This window comes from Carassius carassius, chromosome 5 (assembly GCF_963082965.1).
Source record: "Carassius carassius chromosome 5, fCarCar2.1, whole genome shotgun sequence".
Taxonomy (NCBI): domain Eukaryota; kingdom Metazoa; phylum Chordata; class Actinopteri; order Cypriniformes; family Cyprinidae; genus Carassius; species Carassius carassius.
The window spans coordinates 27,211,130-27,234,527 of record NC_081759.1 but is presented as its reverse complement, the minus strand read 5'-3'; the positions used below and the strand labels follow the sequence as shown (position 1 = coordinate 27,234,527).

General features: G+C 40.7%; 1 protein-coding gene across 1 annotated transcript; it reads right to left on the bottom strand.

Moving 5' to 3' along the window:
- Positions 1-681: 681 nt before the first annotated feature.
- Positions 682-23,267, bottom strand: cds1 (CDP-diacylglycerol synthase (phosphatidate cytidylyltransferase) 1). The gene is made up of 13 exons (XM_059550356.1): positions 22,972-23,267; positions 16,450-16,598; positions 15,242-15,338; positions 14,812-14,909; positions 14,293-14,432; positions 13,291-13,349; positions 7,164-7,246; positions 6,815-6,902; positions 6,594-6,662; positions 6,122-6,274; positions 5,826-5,945; positions 5,606-5,709; positions 682-2,659 (listed from the first exon to the last, which is right to left on the bottom strand). Exons 1-13 carry the CDS (start codon positions 23,035-23,037, stop codon positions 2,524-2,526), a joined length of 1,362 nt encoding a protein of 453 aa, XP_059406339.1. The 5' UTR covers positions 23,038-23,267; the 3' UTR covers positions 682-2,523.
- Between the last annotated feature and the right edge of the window lie 131 nt (positions 23,268-23,398).

Sequence of the window (23,398 nt, the reverse complement as noted above, 5' to 3'; positions counted from 1 at the left end):
GTAAGAACTACAACAGTGTTTTAGCTTGTTCAGTTATGTTGGTTTTAGTATTACAATTATGTTCTTAATATTTTATTTATTTTAATCAACTATTTTGCACTATTCATGCTTTTGTTCTGGAGCTGCATTTCATGTATTTATACATTCTGTTAAAGGAAATCTTTCATGTAACTGCATAAATGTCCCAAACCACATGCATTAGGTGAATGCTCTCTCAGTGTGTTTGTATAAATCTACTCTTCATTTCACCTGACAATGAAACTGGTGATGCACCTTAGATTAAATAATGAAGTCACTGTTGCACTTACAGTCTGATCTGAATGGATCATGTAGAGATAATGATAAAATGCTTAAGCCATTATAAGAGGTATTTTGTTTTTGTGGTATTTGAGATTGTTTTGTAAGTATTTCATCTAAATGTTATTTACCATACTGACTGTTAAATGTTGTATGTGAAGTGCTCTTGTCAAACATTTGAATTTCTTGATTTTTGTTATTACCTTCACATTATCAGTCTGTTTGGAATCTGCTTTGGTTTCAGGAACCACTGTAGCTGTTTCAGTCCAAATGTTACTGTTTAACTACAAACAAAGACACACTTTTGAGAATAAACCCAAGTGCTGCTTGCAGAAGTACTATATGGAAGACTGAAATCATGTAATGAATGTGACCACACTGAGAGAAAGTCAAAAGTGAAGTTTATTCACCAAGGGTAATATCACAATAATTCTTACTTATTCCACCAGTATTGCCCATAACTTATTACTTTCTTTATCTTCTGGTAAATATTTACTACTGAAAAATTGTATTTAAAAAAAAAAATAATCAGAAAATCAAAACGGACATAAATAAAAGTTCCCATTTTTTAAAACCACAAATAACAAAAACCATGATGAGCATGTCATTTGAAACCCATTTTCAGTGAAACTTCTTAACAGTGCAAGCTTGCACATTATTATGTTGGGCAACATTACAACTTAAATTGTACAGCAGCTCTCAAAAAACTAAATTACTAATACAATATCGTGACATCCACAAAATAAGCTATAGACAACTGGAAGTGCACTCTCTTTTTGGTCTGATAGGATTCATATTACTACAATCACAAGATTCTCATTTGACTGCATCTACTGGACAGCAGATGTGAAGGAAAGAAACATGTAAACCTATTGCAGACAGGAATGAATAAGGTAAGGGGTCACACTTGTCTTTTTCTTTTAAGTTTTACAATACACCCATCGAAAACTGGTCCCAAACTACATGACTGAGCCCCGATTTGTAATTAGGGCGATGGTCACAGGTTATTACAAATCTACTTCTTTTAACTAAAAGCCTAAAAAAGTGTGATGATAACCTGTAGTAATCCTGTAGTGCCTAAATCAAGATCTAATTTGTTCAATCTTTTATAGGATTGTTTTCTACTGCAAGATTGTAGCATTTGACAATGTTAATTGTGGTGTGATATTTAGTTTTTTTTTATTTTCACAGCAAAATTGACAGTGCTTGGCTACACATTTGTTTGGTAAAGAATTCAGTAAGATTTCAACAAATTAAAATAAAAAGTAAGGTTTTTAAAAATGCGTAGCTAAAAACAATATTTCAAGGAGGATACTAAAATATACTATAATAATAAAAAAATAATAAAATTTTTCAATTATTGGATATCTACTCAAAGCACCAGTGCTTTTTGATATTAAAACCTGAAAAGCGAATTGAATCTTTCGACTCGTGTAGTTACAGTGCAACTAAAACCTATGGTCACGGAGGGGAACACAAATCACCTTCTCAAAAAGGCTGTTTCTCTCATGCTAGATTAAAGAAAATAAGACAAGTTTAGGTCTGGTTGCATATTTTACTAACTTACTATTTTATAGAATTTGTTAAGCCTTATATATTATATTAATAAATGTATAATCTCTCTCTATATGTGATCTAGTGTATAATATCTATGTACAATAATACATATGATGATATGTACACACTCACACAAACACACTGATTCATGGGAAAGGGAACATGGCTATTTTAAGCAGTAACAGTAAGACTTACAGACATGCTTCTGTTTTAGACTCACTGTTTTGTAATGCTTTGAGTTTAGGACCCCTGTTAAAATTAAACTCACATTTAAAGGTTAACCATGAGTATTATGGCATCTCAAAAACTTAAAGCCACCACCATGAGTTGTTGACTTTGCAGACCAGGCCAGAATCACAAAATCTGTACAATGTCATCCCCTTTCCTGTAGTGCTATACATTCACTTACCATGTGCTTGAATCTTTTATTTAGCATGGTTGTTGATTGGAAGACCTCTGATGTTAAGAGAACCTTGTCGCCCCCTTGTGGTCATTTTGCTCCTTCATTTGGTGAGTTTCTAATGGGTTAAATGTGAGAGTTTGGTTTGCAGCGGGTGTCACTCTCTCTCACTGAATGGGAGCTCCAGGTCGGTTGGGAGTGTGCTTGTGCCTTCACACTCCTGGGTGAATGCTTACTGAGTTCAACAGGACACCAGCTGGAGACATCTGTTATTGGGCTTCCTCCACAGCAGGGGGCAGCATGCCCTTTTCTCGTAAGTGGTTGCGTAGTGTATTGAAGATGCCGAGCTGCTGCTCTGGTTGCAGGACAAGCAACTGCTGTAAAACCTTACTGGGGTTCGGCCCCCTGGGGAAAAGAAGAAAAAAAAGGTGTCCAGTGTCAAACATGCTTCCTGTGTGCACTCCTCTGGCACTGAAATCAAAATGCTAAATAATAGTTATTTCTGCAATGTATGACAAGCGAAAATATATGTTTTTGAACTTAAACCTTTTATGGTTTTTAAAAAAATAATATATATGTGACCTGCTCAAACATCCTTATTTCACAGTGCAACAATAAACTCAACATTGGACACAATAAGAAATAAAATATAATAACAATATACAGTAGACTATCAAAAATATGTTAATTGATAAATAGATATACTTTGTGTGTGTGTGTGTGTGTACGTATATAAAAATATAATAAAATAGAAAAAAAATATCTCGCTCTCTCTCTCTCTATGAAATAAAAATATTTTGTAATATGTTTTTTTCCTAGTTGTAGTGATGTTCACATTCGCGTGATGCCTTTTGAAAACTTTAGAATCAACTGCAGGGCGGGATTTGCGCTGAACGCGGAGACTTCCGCCACTTAATATGTTCGTGTGGAAACACGAGCATGTACCTATGTTCCGCACACAAAATATTGCATTCCGTCATTCGGTACACACGTGCACTGTACCGAAAGCCCTTTACCGAAACGGTCCGGTACGAATACACGTACCGTTACACCCCTAGTTTATATAATATATGTGTATGTACTGTGTATATTATGTATATATAAATAAACACTCATGTATATATTTTTAAGAAATATATGTTATGTTTATATATTAAATATAATTATATATGATATAATTGATATGAATATAAATATATATTTGTGACGAGTTGGGCGGGGCCGAGAGATGTGGGAACAGGAGCGAGGCCGGTGGAGTGATTGGAAATGAGCGACACCTGCTCGACCCACCGGTCTCGAGTCCCACGGAGGAGATGGAGGGATATAAAACCGGAGCGACGACAGTGACGGACAAGAGAGGACCAGGCCTGGGTTTTAGTTGTGTTTGGTTTTTATTTGTGCGTGACAGTCGGCTGCGAGGGGCTGACGCGCTGTTTTGTCTTTATTTTGATTATTAAAGTTTCATTTTGATTGTCTGCCGGTTCCCGCCTCCTCCTCCTCGTGATCATGGAGTTTTTATTGTTACAATATACATGTAAATATTTTCGAAATATATGCTGTATGTGTATGTGTAAAAACTACGACTTTATTCATCATTGTCTTCTCTTCCGTGTCTGTTGTGAGAGAGTTCAAAACAAAGCAGTTTGTCATATCCGGTTCACGAACGAATCATTTGATGTAACCGGATTTTTTTGAACCAGTTCACCAAATCGAACTGAATCGTTTTAAACGGTTCGCGTCTCCAATACGTATTAATCCGCAAATGACTTGAGCTGTTAACTTTTTTAATGTGGCTGACACTCCCTCTGAGTTCAAACAAACCAATATCCCACAGGAATTCATTTACTCAAACAGTACACTGACTGAACTGCTGTGAAGAGAGAACTGAAGATGAACACCGAGCCGAGCCAGATAATGAACAAAAGATTGACTCATCGGTTTTCGGATCACCAGTAGTTTTTTCGGACAGTTCGATTCAATAAACCGGTTGAAGAAAACAGTTCACCGGTTCTTTTGCGCTCGACGTAATGGCGTCATTGGCGATGATTGCCCTTCATTCAAGCCTTCGGTTTACCTGGGCTCATAACATTAGCACAGAACAAGTTCAGAATCATTCACCAAAAGAATCAGTTTGGTTCAGACGCTCTGTGTGTCAGTCTGCTTCACGCTGAATCACACATGCGCAGTATCATCAGCTCCTCGGTTCTTGAATCGGACGCATCTGACAGAAACGGTTCTTGACTCGAGAAGAGTCAATCTTTTGTTCGTTATCTGGCTTGGCTCGGTGTTCATCTTCATCTCTCTCTTCACAGCAGTTCAGTCAGTGTACTGTTTGAGTAAATGAATTACTCTGGGATATTGGTTTGTTTGAACTCAGAGGGAGTGTCAGCAACATTAAAAAAGTTAACATGTTAAGTCATTTGTGGATTAATGCGTACTGGAGAAGCGAACCGTTTAAAACGATTCAGTTCGATTTGGTGAACTGGTTCAAAAAGATCCGGTTACATCGAATGATTCGTTCGCGAACCGGATATCACAAACTGCTTTGTTTTGAACTCTCTCACAACAGACACGGAAGAGAAGACAATGATGAATAAAGTCTTAGTTTTTGCTATTTTTGGAACAAAATATATTTTCGATGCTTCAAAAAATTCTAACTGACCCTCTGATGTCACATGGACTACTTTGATGATGTTTTTCTTACCTTTCTGGACATGGACAGTATACCGTACACACAGCTTCAATGGAGGGATTGAGAGCTCTCGGACTAAATTTTAAAATATCTCAAACTGTGTTCCGAAGATGAACGGAGGTCTCACGGGTTTGGAACGAAATGAGTTATTAATTACATAATTATGATTTTTCGATTGAACTAACCCTTTAACGTTTTTAAAATGTTACATTTGTGGGTCAAAGTGACTAAATTAATGGAGCATTTCAAATACATTTGTCTTTATGACAATGGTATTATTTAATAGAAGATGCTCTACGAGTCTCCGGAGATTTCTTTGATTTGAACTGTGTCGCCAGTGTCACCTAAATTATGAAGGGTCAGACTATCGGTCATAGTTTGACTTAAACCATGTTGAAGATAATTATAAAGTTACAGCCCACTGATGAGTAAATCTAATTTGTTTATTGGCCAAAGCCAATGTTTGCACACATTTCACACTTAGTCTCTTAATTTTGGATCCTGTGACTAATTCTACTTTAAATTTTATTTATATATATATATATATATATATTTTTTTTTTTGTGTGTAGAGACTATTTTGTCGATTTTGATAGGTAATATTCTTTTGAAAGGATGAAGGGTAACCAAATAAGTTGAGAGGTCACCCGAGTTCCTCACCTGATAAAACTTGTTATGTAAACATGAACAAATGTTGCCATCAGATACTGACAGTCAAAACGATCCATTATTCCACCATGACCAGGAATGGTGTCTGCAAAGTCCTACAAAATAAAAAATAAATCACAAGCTCACAGTGTAACGGTAACTCAAACTAGGTAAATCCCTAAAGATACAAATTCAAGGGTTTATGTGTGACTTCTGCTGAAAGTGGACCAACTTTAATCTTGAAAGCTCGTTTGAAGCCACTGGCAAAGAATCCACCAAATGGCCCGATCAGAGAGGCGAATGTAGAGAGCGCAATACTGTGGATCTGAAATGGGTAAAGGTTCACCGTTTTCTGCAGACACAAGAAAGACGTACACATAATTATTAGCTAATACTACATAAACAATAGTTTTACAAAAAAAGGATTCAGGAATAAAACAACCCTCTTAATTCTTATATTTAGCAGAGTTTTATTAGGCCACAATCTTTTAGGTTGCAGCATGTAGTTTTGGCCTTTCACGTACTCACCCATCTAACTGCATTTTGCACCATTGCAGGAAGTGTGTATTCCTGAATCATGAACAGATTTGAGGGCTCACACTCCACTGCAAAGCGGTTTGTCTCACTGTTGTATTCTACTGGACAAACAAAGTACTGGTACTGGGATAGCAGGTACGCAAACTGGAATAGGAGGCAGACATAAAGGTTTAAGTTGTCACACAATACCATGAGGGTTATGGGGTAATATAACATTTGTTGGTGTTGATTGAAAGTAGAGTGAGCATACAACATGTCCTGGCTGGGATTTCTAAATTGTTTTCACTTTGTTTTCATACTTGCTGAAGGTAATGACTGAAAAGTAGTTTGACCAATAGCGTGCAGGCATTGTACATAATCAACCAATCGATGTGAATGACAACGGTCAAAACAATGCATGTACATGTACATATAATATATGAAGACTGTGTAATGGATGCTCAAAGGTCTAATGGTCACTTACAAAGAAACTCAAGACCACTGTTGCAAAGAATCCTCCAATGAATCCTTCCCAGGTCTTCTTTGGGGAGAGCTGGAAGAGAGAGCAAACAAGGTTTGAGATGAGATTATTTTCATCCACAACGCATTCAATTATGGTAATTATGGTACTCATTAGTTTAGAAAATGTTCAGAAATGTTTAGTGCTGTGAGGAAACATCTACCATGCAAATATCACAGGTTCACCTTAATCAGTGGAGTTCTTCCAAAAAAGAAGCCAAATATGTAGGCCATGATGTCATTACAGATCACAATAGAGATGGGAACAATAAACCTAGAGAACAAATTTTTTTATTTTACAAACACATACTGTAGGAGAGAAGAAAGTTCCAATTAGATTCATTTACATTACTGATTATTTTAGAGGATTAGAATGTACATTTTAATAAATATAACAAAAAAATGAGTGTTTCTGGTCTCCATTGAGCAGCAAGTTATCATGTGGAACATCAGGAAACACAGGAATGCAGCTTGAGAAACTCAAGTAGGAGTGAGGTGAAACTTCAGACAGGTCTGTCAGGTCAGGTGGGCTTACCAGATCATTCCCTCAAACAGGTTCTGAATAACCAGATGTGACTGAGTTACCACAATCAACAAGGTCACATGGGTCCAAGCAAACTGGAATGGCAAGCACAAACACAATTCACACACACACACACACACAAACACACACAATGGCCATCCACACAGACACACACAAACAGAGTGAACCATTGAAATGTTATCTACTCACTCAAACAATGATAATGCAAAGCGAGTTATGGCACATATCCAAAAAAAAAAAAAATCACAGGGTGATTTATTTTTGTTCAAATGTTTTTTTTTTTCTCAAACGTTAATACTGAAGTTTGTATTAAGACTATAAAATTAAACACAAATAGACATACATTCTTCATTTTTAAATACTAAATGCTATTTGGCTGCTGAGTGTTTCATTTGGCAGTTTTTAATTTCATGTGGAATGGGTGTGACCACACTCACAAAGGAAATGACAGTTTGCTGACATCAATGGTTGAAATGAAGAAGTAAGTCACAGTTCAAAACTATTATTAGAGATTCTGAACCACTGTAGCTGGACTCAGCTCAAAAGCTCAACACTTTGGTTAATACATAACCAAAAATCAACATCAAAACTAAGTTCTCTTACGAGAGTTCTCTCGTACTGTGTCTTAGCTAAGACGCTACAGGAAAAGTCTCTTCACGAAATACTGAAGCAAAAAATTATCCTTAATTTTGAATTATTGTAAAGCGCATTTGCAGCAGCACACAGCCATAGGCGAGACGGCTCGCTCGCTCATTGGCTGCTCTGCGGCAACTGCACAAGCCTATCGAGCGCACGCTGATGTAACTCCATGCCACTTCTTCGCTTCGCGCCCTCCATGCCACTTCCCGCCGAAACGTGTGTGGCCTAGCCCTATAAAGGGAGCTCGAAAAGGCTGACTCACCTGATTTTTCATCTCTTCAGCGAAGCTCACGCATCACTGGATCACGAGAAGAAGCAAGCGCCGTCAGATAGCATCTCAGCGGGACAAGCTATTCCTGAAGCCGCTGGCCAACGCCGCCTTCCACTGCCGTTCCTGCTGCGCGTTCCGGCGCCCATATCCTTTCAATTCTATTATATCCAACTGTTCTTTATGCATGTGTGTGTGTTCGCCCTGCGACACACACTCGTAAAAGAGCTTGCGTCTTTTTTAAGATGCCTTCTTGCGGCTCGTGCAGAGCCCCACTCAGCGAGGGAGACCGTTACGTCATCTGTGTCTCCTGCCTGGGTGAAGATCATGCAGCGCTTGCGCTTGCTGACGGCAGATGCCCTCACTGCGAGCTGTTGCCAATGGTGACTCTGAGGACTCGCTTGGCTTTTTTCTCTGAGCCTGCATTCTCCGCTGCGCTGCGGCGCTGTAAAAAGCGCCGTTTTCAGCGGATTCCGGAACCGCCTCCAGCTCAACCGAGCTCGCCGGTTTGCCCTGCTTCACCGGCCTTCTCGCATCGCTTCCCGATGGTCAGCGCCCGCTCTCTGCCGCCGCGTCTTCCGAGGAAGTCGATCTCAGGGCCGCGTCGGGGGAAGAGGACATGTGCTCTCTGCTAGCTTCGGGCAGTGAGGGCTGGGCGAGCTCCGGGGATCTCGCGCCTTCTGCTCAGAAGCCCAGCAAACGAGCTGACATCGAGAAGGAGCCGATGCGAGTGCTCACGCTGGCAGCGATGAGCCTCGGCCTCGAGTGGTCTGCACCAGCGCCCCTCCTCTCGTTCCCGGCTGGATGGTAGTTTCCTTTCGGATGAGCGTACTTCTCCGAACTCAAAGCCAGTCTCATTTCTTCCTGAGCTTCACGAAGAGGTGGCAAAGGCTTAGAACGCTCCATATTCAGCGTGAACTCGTTCGTCTGTCTCACAAGCATTCTCCACACTGGATGATGCTAAAAACAGGAACTACCAGTCACTTCCGCCGGTGGAACAGGCGATAGCGACGCACCTTTGCCCGCCCTCTGCTGGACAGCGGACGAAAGCGGTGTTGCCATCTAAAGCCTGCCGCATGACGTCATCTCTGCTCGCGCGAATCTTTCTGCTGCTGGGCAGGCTGCGTCTGCACTACAGATGGGACCTGAGGCTATCTGTCTCGCGGATTTTAGGAGTGCTTCGCTACTAAATCCGCTGCACAGGCCATGGGACGAGTTATGGCTTCCGCTACGGTGGCTGAGAGGCATCTAGGGCTGACGCAGCTCAACGTCAGCAATGCAGCTCGAGACCCCGTTCTCGCTCTACCGGCCGTCGCCCCGCGTCGCGGGGACCAGGGCAGAGGATTACGGTGAGGCCGGAAGCCCCGAAGCCATCCTAGCATTCCTAGGAAAGCGCCGGTGTACAAGTCGCCGCGGCCGAACTCTCACCCAAGCGCGCCGCTGTTTCAGTTCCAGGGATTGTGACTGTCTCAGCGTCTTTTGCAATGCGCAAGCCTGTACGGTTGCCCGCTTGCCTGCACACAAAAAAAACATTATCACGGCTACCCAGATATTTCCCGAAAAAGGTGTAATTTCTGGTGTCCCGGCCACGGCCGATGGTGCTATAAATGTAGTGACGATGCCCACTGCTCAGTGCCCATCTCCACATATAAGCACAGCCCTTCACACAGGGCTCGCGCCCATAAAAGCGACTCAAGTCGATCGCGCACACTACATAGTAAACGTGCCCACTCCTCAGTGCCCACAAACACTATGTCACACACGTCATGTGGTTTCTGTAAAAACGAAACCCGTGCACGTTCGTTCTGCCCAGGCAGACAGCGAGTCTAAAGCAGTAAATGTGCACGCTTACAGCCCACAATTACTCACAGACAGCACGAGTCTCACGGGACCCGCTCAGCCCTCCCTCACTCGGTTAAGCACCATGGAGGGGTCGAGGACGAGCGATCTGCCCGCTGTGATCAGCGTGCTCCCCGCCTCAGATGTCACAGGCTTAACGCCCATGTTAGAGCACAACAAAGCGCTGCCGTTGCCCAGCCAACAGAGCGTGCTTCGCATCCAACCCATAGCCATTCATGCAGATGCATGGTCAGCGCTTCCAGGGGTTTCGGATTGGGTGCTAGACATTATAAAGGGAGGCTACTCGCTACAGTTTTTTCGACGCTCTCCGCGCTTTGTAGCGCGCGTCGAAACCACGGTCAAAGCTCTCTCCGCTGCGGCGCGACATTCTCGCTCAGAGAATTTCAGAAGATGCTAGGTCTCATGGCCTCAGCATCACCAGTTCTTCAGTTGGGCCTGCTCCACATACGCCCCTTGCAGTTCTGGCTGAAAGCGCGAGTACCGCGCAGAGCGTGGATATCCGGTCAGTTGTGTCTCATGGTCAATCAGAGCTGTGTTACAGCCTTGAAACCCTGGACAGCGAACGACTGGTACCGATAAGGTGTAAGCCTGGGGACTTCCTCGAAAGTGAAAATGGTGTCGACGGACGCTTCCACTTCGGGATGGGGAGCGCTGCTCGAGGGCAGACCGTTCTTTGGCCTGTGGGCAGAACGGGAAAAGCTCCAACATATAAACTGTCTGGAAATACTGGCAGTAGAGAACGCGCTGACGCGCTTTTGTCCCCGAATCTAGGGCCACCACGTCTTAGTCCGTTCGGACAACATGTCTGTGGTGTCCTACATAAATCGCCAGGGCGGTCTCAGGTCCCGAAACCTGTACAGGTTGGCGGAACGCCTCCTGGTTTGGGCTCAGCGCAACTTGCGCTCGCTGAGAGCAGTTCATGTGCCTGAGCTACAGAATCTGGGTCCAGACAGACTGTCCAGAAACAACATTCCCACTGGCGAATGGTCTCTACACCCACAGACAGTCCAGTTGCTGTGGGGGAGATTTGGCAGGGCGGAAGTGGACCTCTTCGCGTCCCACGAAAATGCTCACTGCCCCGCGTTCTTTTCCAAGAGCGAAAGCGAGAGCCCGCTCTATGCTTTTTCCCCCGTCTCCCTCCTTCCGCAGGTGATGGAACGGGTGAGGGAAACAAGATGCTCAGTACTGCTTGTAGCACCACTTTGGAAGAACCAACCATGGTTTCCAGATTTAATGCAGTTAGCAGACACTGCCCCGTGGCCAGTGCCGTTGAGGAGGGACCTCCTCTCGCAGGCCAGGGGCTCGATTTGGCACCCTCAACCGGAGTTGTGGTCCCTCCATGTGTGGGCGCTCATCGGTTACCCGCTGATCTCTCAGTGGGAGTGCTAAATACTATCACTCAGGCTAGAGCTCCGTTGACTCGACGGCTATATGCCTCAAAGTGGTCAGTATTCTCCAGCTGGTGCACAGCTCGGGGACGTTCACCCCTTAGTTGTGAGGTGACGGAGGTTCTCTCCTTCCTACAGGAGCTGTTGGATAAGGGCAGAGCCCCCTCCACGCTCAAAGTTAGAAGTAGAAGAGGGAACGAGTACTGCGTTCTCTGCCGTGGGTACGATTCACTCTGGTTCGCTTCGGCAATGAAATAAATCAGGTGAGTCAGCCTTTTCGAGCTCCCTTTATAGTGCTAGGCCACACCCGTTTCGGCGAAGCGCCCTCATTGGTCTGATGTTACATCAGCCTGCGCGCGATAGGCTTGTGCAGTTGCCGCAGAGCAGCCAATGAGCGAGCGAGCCGTCTCGCCTATGGCTGTGTGCTGCTGCAAATGCGCTTTACAATAATTCAAAATTAAGGATAATTTTTTGCTTCAGTATTTCGTGAAAAGAGACTTTTCCCGTAGCGTCTTAGCTAAAACGCAGTACTCGTTCCCTCTTCTAGAGAGAACCGAGGTTACGTTAGTAACAGAGTACGTTTGCATGTCTTGAAGGAAATATCAGTGCTAGCCAGGCATCAGCTTGAATTTGGGTTTTGGGGTTTTGCCAATAAAAAGCAGCATCAGAGCCACCATCGCTGTTGTCATGACACTAATTGTGAGCATCATTATTTCTATTGCATTCTGAATGGTGAAAATTCTAAAATTCTTCAGCAATGGGGCATTAAATTGATAAACATTTACAATAATTATATTTAATAAGTTACAAATAATATATATTTCCAATTTATATGCAGTTATTGTTAGGTCAATCAAAAACCACTTGTTTTTTCAGAAAATAGATTTAATTTTAACTCGTTTCTAAATTATTCATAAACAACTCGTGCGAAACAGTTCAAAGAATTAGTCTCTCTAAACCCCTCCTTTCCGTGAGCCCCCTCTGCTGTGATTGGTCAGATGGAGCAGTCTTTTGTGATTAGTCCAGAGCCATAGAAAGATTGGCTCTGGATTGTTCTACCGCCTACAGCACATGCCGGAAATGAAAACCTAATTGCCATGACAGAATGACAGCCCTGGAGACTTGTCAAGACATAGAAAAGATTATGGATTGTAGCTTACCAATTCAAACCACAGTCTGATGAAGAAACGGATGAACTGGCTGATGGACAAGAGACTGATTCACAAGGATGACTGGAGCAGGACATTTCTCAGTGGTAAGTGTCAAGTGTTGACAAGTTTGTGGTAATTATGAGATGTGATAAAACAAATTTACTCTCAAAGCGTAGGATACAGCATCTTCTCGAAATAATGTAAACCACACAGAAATGTTACTGCGTTTGTTGGCAGGCAAGTTGGCGACGTAAAATGTGGGCGGACATTATGCATGTGTTACTTTGTGACGTAGAGCCGTAACAGAATAAGATTCAAATTCCTGACGACTTCGTTTAGGCGACTGTGAGCCTACTCTTTTTTTTGACAGACAATAACTTTATCTATCGTGCACTGTCGGCTTCACAACTTTGCAGATAGTTTATGTTCACATACAGCTACATGACACATTGCATGAAAGGTTATAGTCGAAAAGGCATAATAGGGGCACTTTTCAAAAGGACACCTAATACTAAAACGATCTACAAAAGTCTGTATGCTAAAGGATCATGAAACCCACATTTCAGCACTAGTTTTGCCTTGCATACACTGTTAATATATGGCATGCAATGACTCATATAAACATTATTTGCAATCCTTTCACAATGGCCAGTGTATCTAAATGTGAAATCATTATACAGAAATATAACATTAAATGTGATATTATGACATGGGACTACTGAGTATCCAAAGACCCAACATATGATATGCACATGACTGTGAATGAAAGGGACAGTTTATTTCCGGCTGGCATATAAATGACTGATACACACCATATAAAACTGCAGGCGGTAATGTTTCTTCACTAAACTCAGTACAAACATGCAGAAACCTGTAAAAAGCAAATAACATGCGGTTAATTTCCAACAATACAGAAGATATTATAAACCTTGTCACTGTTTACTGTATCATCCTGATTTCCATTTAAAGAGATGTATTTGAAAGATAGCACACAAGCATTAGTTTGTCAATTTTTGTTTTGGAAAGCTTCCATATCACTGTTATGAAAGCAGCACAGACAGTTATTTTGTTTTTGTATGACGATGACCACTAAGCAGTGCTGGAGAGAGAGCAAAGTTTAGTGAGAATAAATGACTGCAGAGAGAGAGACCTGCAACAGCTGCCAGCATGCTGTGCATTCATGGCCATAACAGAGACGTATCAACTGTACATCTACTCTGTCATGGCCCTGAGCTGGTCCGAACTCATGAGGTTTTTATACAAATTTGTGAAGTTCATGCAGTTCATGATGCTGCCATTAAAGCAAAAAGTCTGCACAAATATTAAAACATTATAAAATGTATCATTTTCATTCTAAACATTTTTGATTCAAGGTTGTGCTAGATGTATGCTGCAATTCAATTGGTAGGGCATTGCGTTATCAAGCGCAAGGAAGGGGGTTCGATTCCCTGGGAACACATGATAGGTAAAAATTGATAGCCTGAATGCACTGTAAGTAGCTTTGGATAAAAGTGTCTGCTAAATGCATAAATTTAAATTTAATTTTAAATTTGGTTTATTTAATTATTAAATAAAAAACCTTTGAACGGTAGCATAGCTACAGGTGAGTATCTTGTTGGCACAGAGCAACAGCATATTAATATAATTAAAGCATATGTCAAAGTGACCAAGCATACAATCAATTTGAATACCATTCGATATATATAATCTACAAACAAAATATAAACTATGCTATAAAGCTAAGTGTTCACTGAGGGCTTTTGACCTAGGGTCATAAAAGTTTCAGTGGAGTGTTTAATGCGAGTTACACTCACCTGATAAATACAGTGCAAAGGAAATAAACCGATGATAACGCACAAGGAACTGCAAAGGTTCCTCCCTTCGGACGAGTGCGCCGAAATAATCAGCCACTGTCTCACCATAAAAGAAGTAGTTCACACAAATCAAGAAGTACCTGAAATACAAGGTGTATTTGTGTCAAGGTCTGAAGATTTAAGGGAAATAAATTTATTTGATGGAAACAATACATGGCCCCTTTCGGCTGCTTGGTTGTCATCTTGTTTTGTTTGGACAAAGCCTGCAGGTGGGGTGTACTTTATGCTAGGTTCCAACATGGAAGTGCACTTTGCTCAAGTCCAGTGAATCACTACTTTATCTATGACAAAAGGTAACTGGAAAAACGTGAGAGAGTGGGTGTGTGTTTGTTTGTAGTTGGCTGTCCGTAAATGAATGTGAAGTGCATGAATCGGAGAGTAGGGGGAAGGGTGGAGAGATAAGGGGTGAATGGAAAGCTTAAAATGATACCTACAGTACGTACACAGCATTTCACTTACCAGCTAAGAGTCCTAAACCATGGTAGATGATACGAATGGTAAACTCTGTAGCCAATGGTTATAATCTCATGAAAACACTTGATCTGAACACCCATAACCTATAACAAAAGATATAAAAAAGTAAGCTGTAATAAAAAATAAGTATGTTGTAAGAGCTGAACACATTCAAAAAACACTTTTGAAATTTCTGTCAAATGTCTAGTTAAAACACTAGGGGTTTTACTGGTATTTTTTTTATGATGTCAAATCAGGTCAGGTTATAAATCAGCTAAAATGACAGTATGTGGCCCAAAGAGTTTGTAGGAGGACAGATAAAATGTTTTGTAAATGCTCTCTATAGTAACCACAAATGTTGGCTAGCAAGGGGTCAGTGTGTTTGTCTTGTTAACTTTGTTTGCACGGTACATAGATGGTTTGTACTCACACTTACCACTAATATAAGCATAATGGGTCCCAAATAGATGATAAGAAAGAAGCCAATGATCATGGTCAATGACAATATGCCTCTTATCCACCAGTTCTTCCACCTGTTGGGATAAAAATAAATAAAAATAAAATTACAATTAAAATCAATATGAATGCAGACAAAAATAAAACTACAGTTTTGCAACAAACCTGTCCTGTCCATGAAAATACATTTATACTGTTAAGGGTATAGATGACATTTTGCCTTTGTGTTTACTTGGAAATGTACACAAAGCCTGTGAAAGAGGTGGAAATGAAGCTGTGTGAAAAGTTTAACTGATGACCTAGGGATTTCTTAACTGAATGAAATGGCTTGAGCAGAATGATCTACTGCATGACAAAACAATAATAATAATATCAGTTCGATTTAAGCTTCAGTGTTGAACATTCAAGATGTATTTATGATACTCTGCGCTTTGTGAGAACAAAACTGATGGGATAGATTTATGCCAATGGTGCCATAAATGTAGTAAATGGGGCTTCGTGAGAGATGTGAATTCTTAGTTTTCTGGCCCACAGTGTGATAAACTGTTTGCAGGGGCCACAACTCATGCAAGCCACTGAAAAGAATGGGAGGGAATTTGTCAATGGAGAGAAAGAGAACGGGGAGGGAGAATGGGAAAAAAAGTGCAGCATCATCACAAAATGTGGTGGGTAGCCAGGCGCCGGCATTCAGGCATGTCACTGGACCAGCGCCTCTGCGGTCTTTTAAAAAGTCTGCAGCAAATCCCACCAACACAACAGCAAAACTGACAAGGATTAGGGTTGTTCCTAATAAAGATCCCGTTTAATCTCTTTGAGGGCCCATTTCCTTTTGACCGACCCCTAACCTCATCTGCATATCAAATATCACTACAGTCTGTCCTATTGATCAGAATTAGAAGTGAACAGCTGAGCGATACACTTGGCTGTAAGGTTATGTGTCAGCTTTCAAAGATTAACCAGATCAGTTTTTTACAAGGCACTGATTTTACCAAAAAATATTTGGAAAGGGTTATTTTTAGAGAATATTAGTGTACAGGTTTCTTATTTCCCCAGCAAAAACAGGTTCAACCTGTTTGTGATACATCAGAGACTCATAGTTGCCCATGTGGGGCCTAAACATCCTTTCAGGTCCTTAATGCCGATGTTGATTGTTTGGGGAGTTGCTCATGAGCTCAGTATCATGGGTACCTAGATGACAAGCCCTCTAGGGCTTTGTTGAGACACTGTGGAGTGTTATCTGTGGAAGGTGGCACGTCTGGTGTGTCTGCTTTGGAGTCGCCCTCTAGTTCTCCTTCCCCCTCACCAGGAAAAAGGAGCTTGTCATCTCCATCTGCTTCCTGCAGAGTGTAAACAAACGGTGAGAAGAAGAAAACAAGATAATTAATGCACTGATTTCAAGGCAGATAATTATATACACTTAACAACACAGGCATAAACACAAACAATTTTATATTGCATTTTATGGCACAAAATGTTAATTTGGCATTGTTGTGCAGTTGCTAAAGTGTGTGTGTTGGTTTTAAATAGGGATGTTTCAACTGGTATGTGTCCATTATGGCATCGGTAAATCAACTGCTTTTAAAGCATATTTGCTATTGGCAATAGACACAATAGGATTTTTCAAATGGCTTTTGGATTACTGCAGAAAATAAGCTCTGTGACCAACAAAAGTTTCTTATACATTTTGTCAATTGTCTTATACACTTTATTATCTTCACAAATGAATGTAACTTAGGAATTCTGAAGCCTAAATACAATCACCAGACGCAAAGGGATTTTGGAACTAGAAGTGATATATGTGATATTTCAGTGATATGGTTTTTGTCATCCCTGCAGTGCTCCCATTCATAGCAATATGAGTGAACGGTCTTGAGTCTTTTGTATGGAATATTACACAACAACAACACACCAAGAAACATTTCTAAAAACATAGAATTAGGTGAGAGAAGCACCAGACACTTGGATGGAGACTCAAAACAAAACTCACAATTCACAATGTCATAATGCAGTAGTCTTTTGCAATCACCCTGAAATGCAGCCCCTTCATGGAAATCACAGATTTACCAGTCAAAGTAATAGAGAGCGACGGTCGATAGGATATTAGCCAGAATGACTTATGCAAATGCTAGACAAATGCCTCTGAGGAAAATCAATCGGGCCTGAGGACATGGCACCCGAGTAGGTGCAGTACAGTAGACTGAAGATAAAAAGAGGCTGCTTTCTCATCTTTCACTGTTGTCTTGGCAAGCACAACACAATGACGAGCCAAAGAACAGAATCAAATATGGCCGGCAACAGTAACAGAGAAAACTAATGGATGGATGCTGCTGGGTGCGTGTACTAAAAGAGTACCAAATATGTCATCATAACAGCTTGTGGTTATGATTTAATGAGCAACTCAACATGTTCACAAGGGCTGAGTTACTTACTGATATGTATCATGTCTCATGTAATCGCTCTAACAGTGTTTCAAGCACCAGTTTACAGCATTTGTTGAGAGAGAAGAAAATGGACATGTACTGTACTGGATAGGTATCCAATTAATTGATTTAGCATTGAATCAAGATCAGAACTAAATCAAGAGCTTGTGAATCAGAATCAAATCTATTAGTGAAATCTGTGTCAATACCCAGCCCTAATGTTCGCTGATAACATCATTATAGGGAAATATTACTGGCTAACAAGGACATGTCATTGCTGGTTTGTAAGCCTCTACATGTGGTTTCAACAGCAGCCCACATCCTGGAAAGTCTGATTTGTAATTGTCTCATAATCTGCAATAAATCTGCAATCTGGATTTAAATGCTGTGCCGGCAGTCTACCACTGCGATCATAGAGTGGTTCACAAAGTAGCTGATCGGCCTTTCAGACCGAAAAACAAAATATTGCAAGCTAAAGAAAAAAATCCCAACTGCAGCTTGTTTTACAGCACTTAAATGTAAAAAAGGCAACAGCAAACAAGCTACACGCTGACAAGTTAATATGTAATATTGCGTAGATGTAATTCTCCTCTACAGCCTACAAACTATCTAAATAAATAACATCACCAGAACTTCTATAACAAAGTTTTTTTTTTCACATATTCCATGCCTTGTATATCGTTTTGGTTTGCACTGTCTGTCACATGCATAAATATGAATTTCAAAAACCAACTTTAAAGGTCAAATAAAAGACACACTAGTGGTGTCCAGATTAAAGCAGTTGTTCATGGCCAGAATAAGGTCTGAATGTGCTACCGACTTTATGCCGGGCAAAAGTCTGGCCCTGTGAGACTATGCTGGCTTTGTTATTCATAGATTTTGTGCATTTCGTGGTGTTTCTTTCAAACCCCTTACTGACAACCAAAATTGGAAATGTATGAGCAAGATGAACATTGTACAGTTTCCCAAATTTGACAGTGAACCTTTGGACCATGACTGTAAGCAGCTGTGCTGAGGAAGTCATTTGGAGCAAGTGTCGAGCAGGGAGGTCACTCATATCTGAAACAAGGCTCAGATTAAGGCTGGTAAAAGAAACCCTCTGCTAACTATTTAATGAGGACACACTCAAGCCCACTCAAGTACATTCATGGATGTACAGATCTGAGCAACAATCATTCCAGCTACCAACTACATCAGAGAAGTCTAACTACATTTTGTGCAATGTGACAATTAAATGGTTATTTTCGAAAGTAAACAGAAGGAAAACAAACAAACTGCAACATTATCTCCTTCATACTCTGTCAGGACAATAGACAGATGAGAAGAGAGAGTTTCCTAACGCTACAGATGAGTAGACCTATTATTAGCCTGAGGGATCCACTAAATGGTAGCCTAGTAGCATTCTGCAGTCCACTCAAGAAAAAGAATCAGTGTTTATGAATGTGCTGATATATTTCCACTATTTAAATGACACTCAACAGTCAATAATAAAGTACAGCTCTTTAAACCTAATAGTAAATCACCCAGTTCAAACAGGCTATTTTACTTTCAAACTGTTTTATTTTGTTCCCTGATGCACACTTATGTTAGTCAAGGTTTCTTGCTTCACTTCCATTATTTTTTGTAAGTACCCAATTTTATTTGATTGTTTCAACTGTTTGATAAGATTGAACTACATTAGTCTACAAAGAACCCATAATATGAAAAAAATGGATGATTTTATAATAATAATAATAACTTATTATAATGTTCAATATATTAATATTAAATTAATCATATAAATCCATAACATGCCCTTTAGAAGAGAGAGAAACTGCTGTGTTTGTGTCCTTGAGAGCTGTGTGCTCCGCACATGTATCCTACTGCCTATAAGAGTCCTGGAAGTGAAGGGATAAGAAGACTAGCCTGCTGATTAGCTGCTCCATAAATGAGACTACACTAATCCCTCAGAGAGAAAGAGGGAAAAGCCCCAGTCTAGCCCCAGTCCCAAAAGACCTAGCGCACACCAAAACACAAGCATACAAAGGCATAAAAACCGCAGTCAGCAGTCAGCAGTCACCGCATCTCTCGTTCAGTTTCTACCTGCAGAGCCGGTATCTGTAACAGGACGTGCTGAGATCATGTAACCAATGAACTGTGGAAATGTCAAAAAACCTGCCTAATCATCACTTCAGCAGCCTATTAAATCCTCTCTAAAGTGCTTCAAGGGTGAAAATAAAGTGTCAGTCAAGGACCATATTCTTTGTGGACTTTTTCCCGGGGATGACAGCTTGGCCCAGTTTCACTGTCGCTTTAAATTCTTTACAGCAGTGGCAAAAAAAAAAAAAGGGCTGATCAGGAATTTGTACTGTTGCAGCAAATACCAAAATGGACACACTCTTGGCTGATGTCAAAAGTGATTGGAGGAGAGTGGATGCAGCATAATTCCAAACGCAGTGTTGCTTACTGTATTCTGTGCTATATAGTCCACTGTTGCATTATGGGAGAAAAACCAAATGTTGATAATACCAGCACAGTTGCTCACTAGTGTTCTGCATGATACAACACATAAAATGTCCCCATTACCAGAGAGATTACTCTGAAAGATGTGTTCTGAGAAATGACTACCGCCCATATGTTAGCCAATCAAATCTCTGAGTTTTGCTGGGACTACCATTTTTGTCCAACCATGGAAGTTGGGGTAATGTTTTGGAAATATGTTTGGAAAAGTCATTAGAAATTACCTGCAGCAGTTTTACCCAAACTATTTGGTCACCTAGCAATTGGTGTTGTCAAACATAGATTTTTCTTAAATATATATATTTGATATATATATCAATTAAGGAGCCCCGCACATGACATGCAGGAAAAAATATTAGGCTTAATCGTGTGCACGATTTACTAATTCGTTCCCTCACTGTACTAAAATGTGCACATGATTACTATTGCGTTCACTCGATTTATAAATTGTGCGCACGATTTACTAATTCGTTCCCTCGATTTGCTAAAGGGGAACGCAACAGTAAATCGAGGGAACGCAATAGTAATCTTGTGCACGTTTTAGTACATTGAGGGAACGAATTAGTAAATCGTGCACACAATTTATTTATTTTTTCTTTTTTTTCTTGCATGTCATGTGCGGAGCTCCGTAATCAATGACTCAAATTACCTGAAAGAAAAAAAAAATCCACATAACACCTACACTGCCAGGCCTAAACCTAATTGTGTAATTATAAATCACTGAAAATTTTGTGATTGTAATATGTGTTGAGTAACCATTCTGTGGTAAATTGCAGAAGCAGAAGTAGGCCATGACCAGGAAGAGAGCGAATCCATCGCTGAGGCCAGGCTGCAGGACGTGCTGCGCAGAGGTTATGATGGTCCACTGAACTCCAAAGACTGCTGAGGTATACACTGAGCAGAGAACCATGCAAAAACCCAGAGAGACTGTGGATAATGATGCTTCTCTCAATGAGAAGAAAAGATATGAACTGAAAACCACCAGACTGAACTCTGTAGATAACCTCAGTCATCAGTGAGAGTGCAGGGCTGTTCTTATGAGTGTTGGAGAGACTGACCTTGAGAGAACTGGCTGAGGGGCTCTAGATGGACAGTCAAAGCTCTGCCCATGAGACATCAGCATGAGTTTTATAAGGTCAGCGGTCTCCAATAACACAATGTGCTATCAGAGCCTTAGTGCTTCTTTGACTAAATTTGCAACATTTATTTCCATTAAAAGGATAAACCATACACCCTTGCAGAATTATCTGTGAATAAACAGAAGTATTTCTGCATAATTAACACTGGATATAATGGAGCCGGCAGTCTTGGTCACATAATTTTCTGATTTTTGGGAATATTATTGAATATTATTTTTAAGTAAAATAATAATTGTATGCATTTTATTAAAATTATGTCATTAAATATTTTATTATTTACAAGTTTACTGTTCAATTATTCATATTATTTAGCCTATTTTTTATATTAAAATTAACTTTCTTTTTAAAATATGCAATTACTATTTTACTTAATTATGACACCAATTTGGTATAAAGTTTTGGGTTTAAGACCCAAAATGCTCTTGGTTCTGCTCTCAAATTCTCGTCCCCTAGTTTTCCCACACTTGTAGGGAATTTTTCCAGGGGAAACACCATATGACAGCTCAATAGTCCTTATACAGTAACACCATTCAACAGTGCAAAGACAAGACAGCCTTCATGAACAGATCTCCTTCAAAAGCTTCGTCTGTGACCAAAACCTTTGTAATTACGGAGTCATGAGTTCAAATCATCCATTTTCAGTATGCACGCTTGTGTTACTCCCCTCTCAACTTTTCCACACTGTGGCCAAGCGATTTGTTGTCACATGTGATCTACGCTCAGCTATCAACAAAACTACATCATTTCCAGGGAAGAGGGAATGGTTATATTCAATCAGACAGATACACGTTATAAAGAATTTGTAAACAGATTCTTATAGCAGGGCAATGTTACATTTCTCTGATTTATAACAGAATGCTGAAAGAGCAATAATTCACACACATAATTCATCCCAAAATAAAAATATCATAACTCACTCTAATCTTCTTCCAAACCTGGACAACTTTCTTCCACAAAAAGGAATGTTGATGACTAATGTTGATGTCACTATTCACTTTCAACGTACAGAAAGAACCAATGTAAATGAATAGAGGTTGAGACTGTCATTCTACCAACTTTAGTGTTCCACAGCAGAAAGTCATACTCGTGTGGAACAACATGAGGGTAATACATTGATGGCAGTTTTAATTTTTGGGTGAACATTTCCTTAAATACTTGGTTACTGAAGTCTTATTCAAATGACATAAAACAGCTTTGTATGACACATACTACCTGACTCTGACAGCTGTGTCAAACCATAATGAGCTGCCTACCTAGACAGTATTTTAGGCATGCAACATGTATCTATGTGAGATGCTCAGTCAAAATACTCAGAACGTTCCAGACGCGTCTACTAAAAATGCTGTCTAGGTAGGCAGCTCAATAGGTTTTGCGACACAGCCAGTGACACTGGCTTTGCAGTGCGTTTGGCTCACCAACTTTATGAGGCAACCGACAGTTTAAATATGAAATGTTTTAAAGGGACAGTCCCCGAACGCAAAAGTCGCCATATAAAATCCTAATTTCGCCTTAAACAAGTTGTTTTTGTGTAATATCTTTTCAGGTTGAAGCGGTCTGACTGGTTGCTCGCTAGCTGCTTAGCTAGAAGGTCATTCGCAGTCGACTGAGAGAAATAAAGCCTATTGAATCAGCGTGTGCTCTATATACATTACCTTGTCACTGATGTTTTCAGTGGTGTCGGGGTCTCCTCCTCCTCCTCGCCGTCTCAGCTCCGTCATTTTTGCCTTATTTCAGTCCAAATAATACATAGATATCGTCGGAGGTCTACGCTAAAATAAAGCAGAGCGAGGTTCTCTGTAATCCGGTTAATTTAACCTACTGCGATCATCAAAGTGTCTCCCACGGCAGGTGGAGGGACAGACAGCCTGCGTGCATTTGTTTATGTCCGCAGATCTGCTGCTGTTTTGTTAGTTAAGTGAGAGACCAACCTCTCTCTCTCTCTCTCTCCTGCTCTCTCACTCATCCAGTGACTCAACATAAAGAGGAGACACTGCTCCACTCTGCGGCTGGAGCTCAGCGCACTTCACTCCTCAATCTCCCACGACAGTCCAAATGTGATGGTTTCTTCTTGTCACGTCA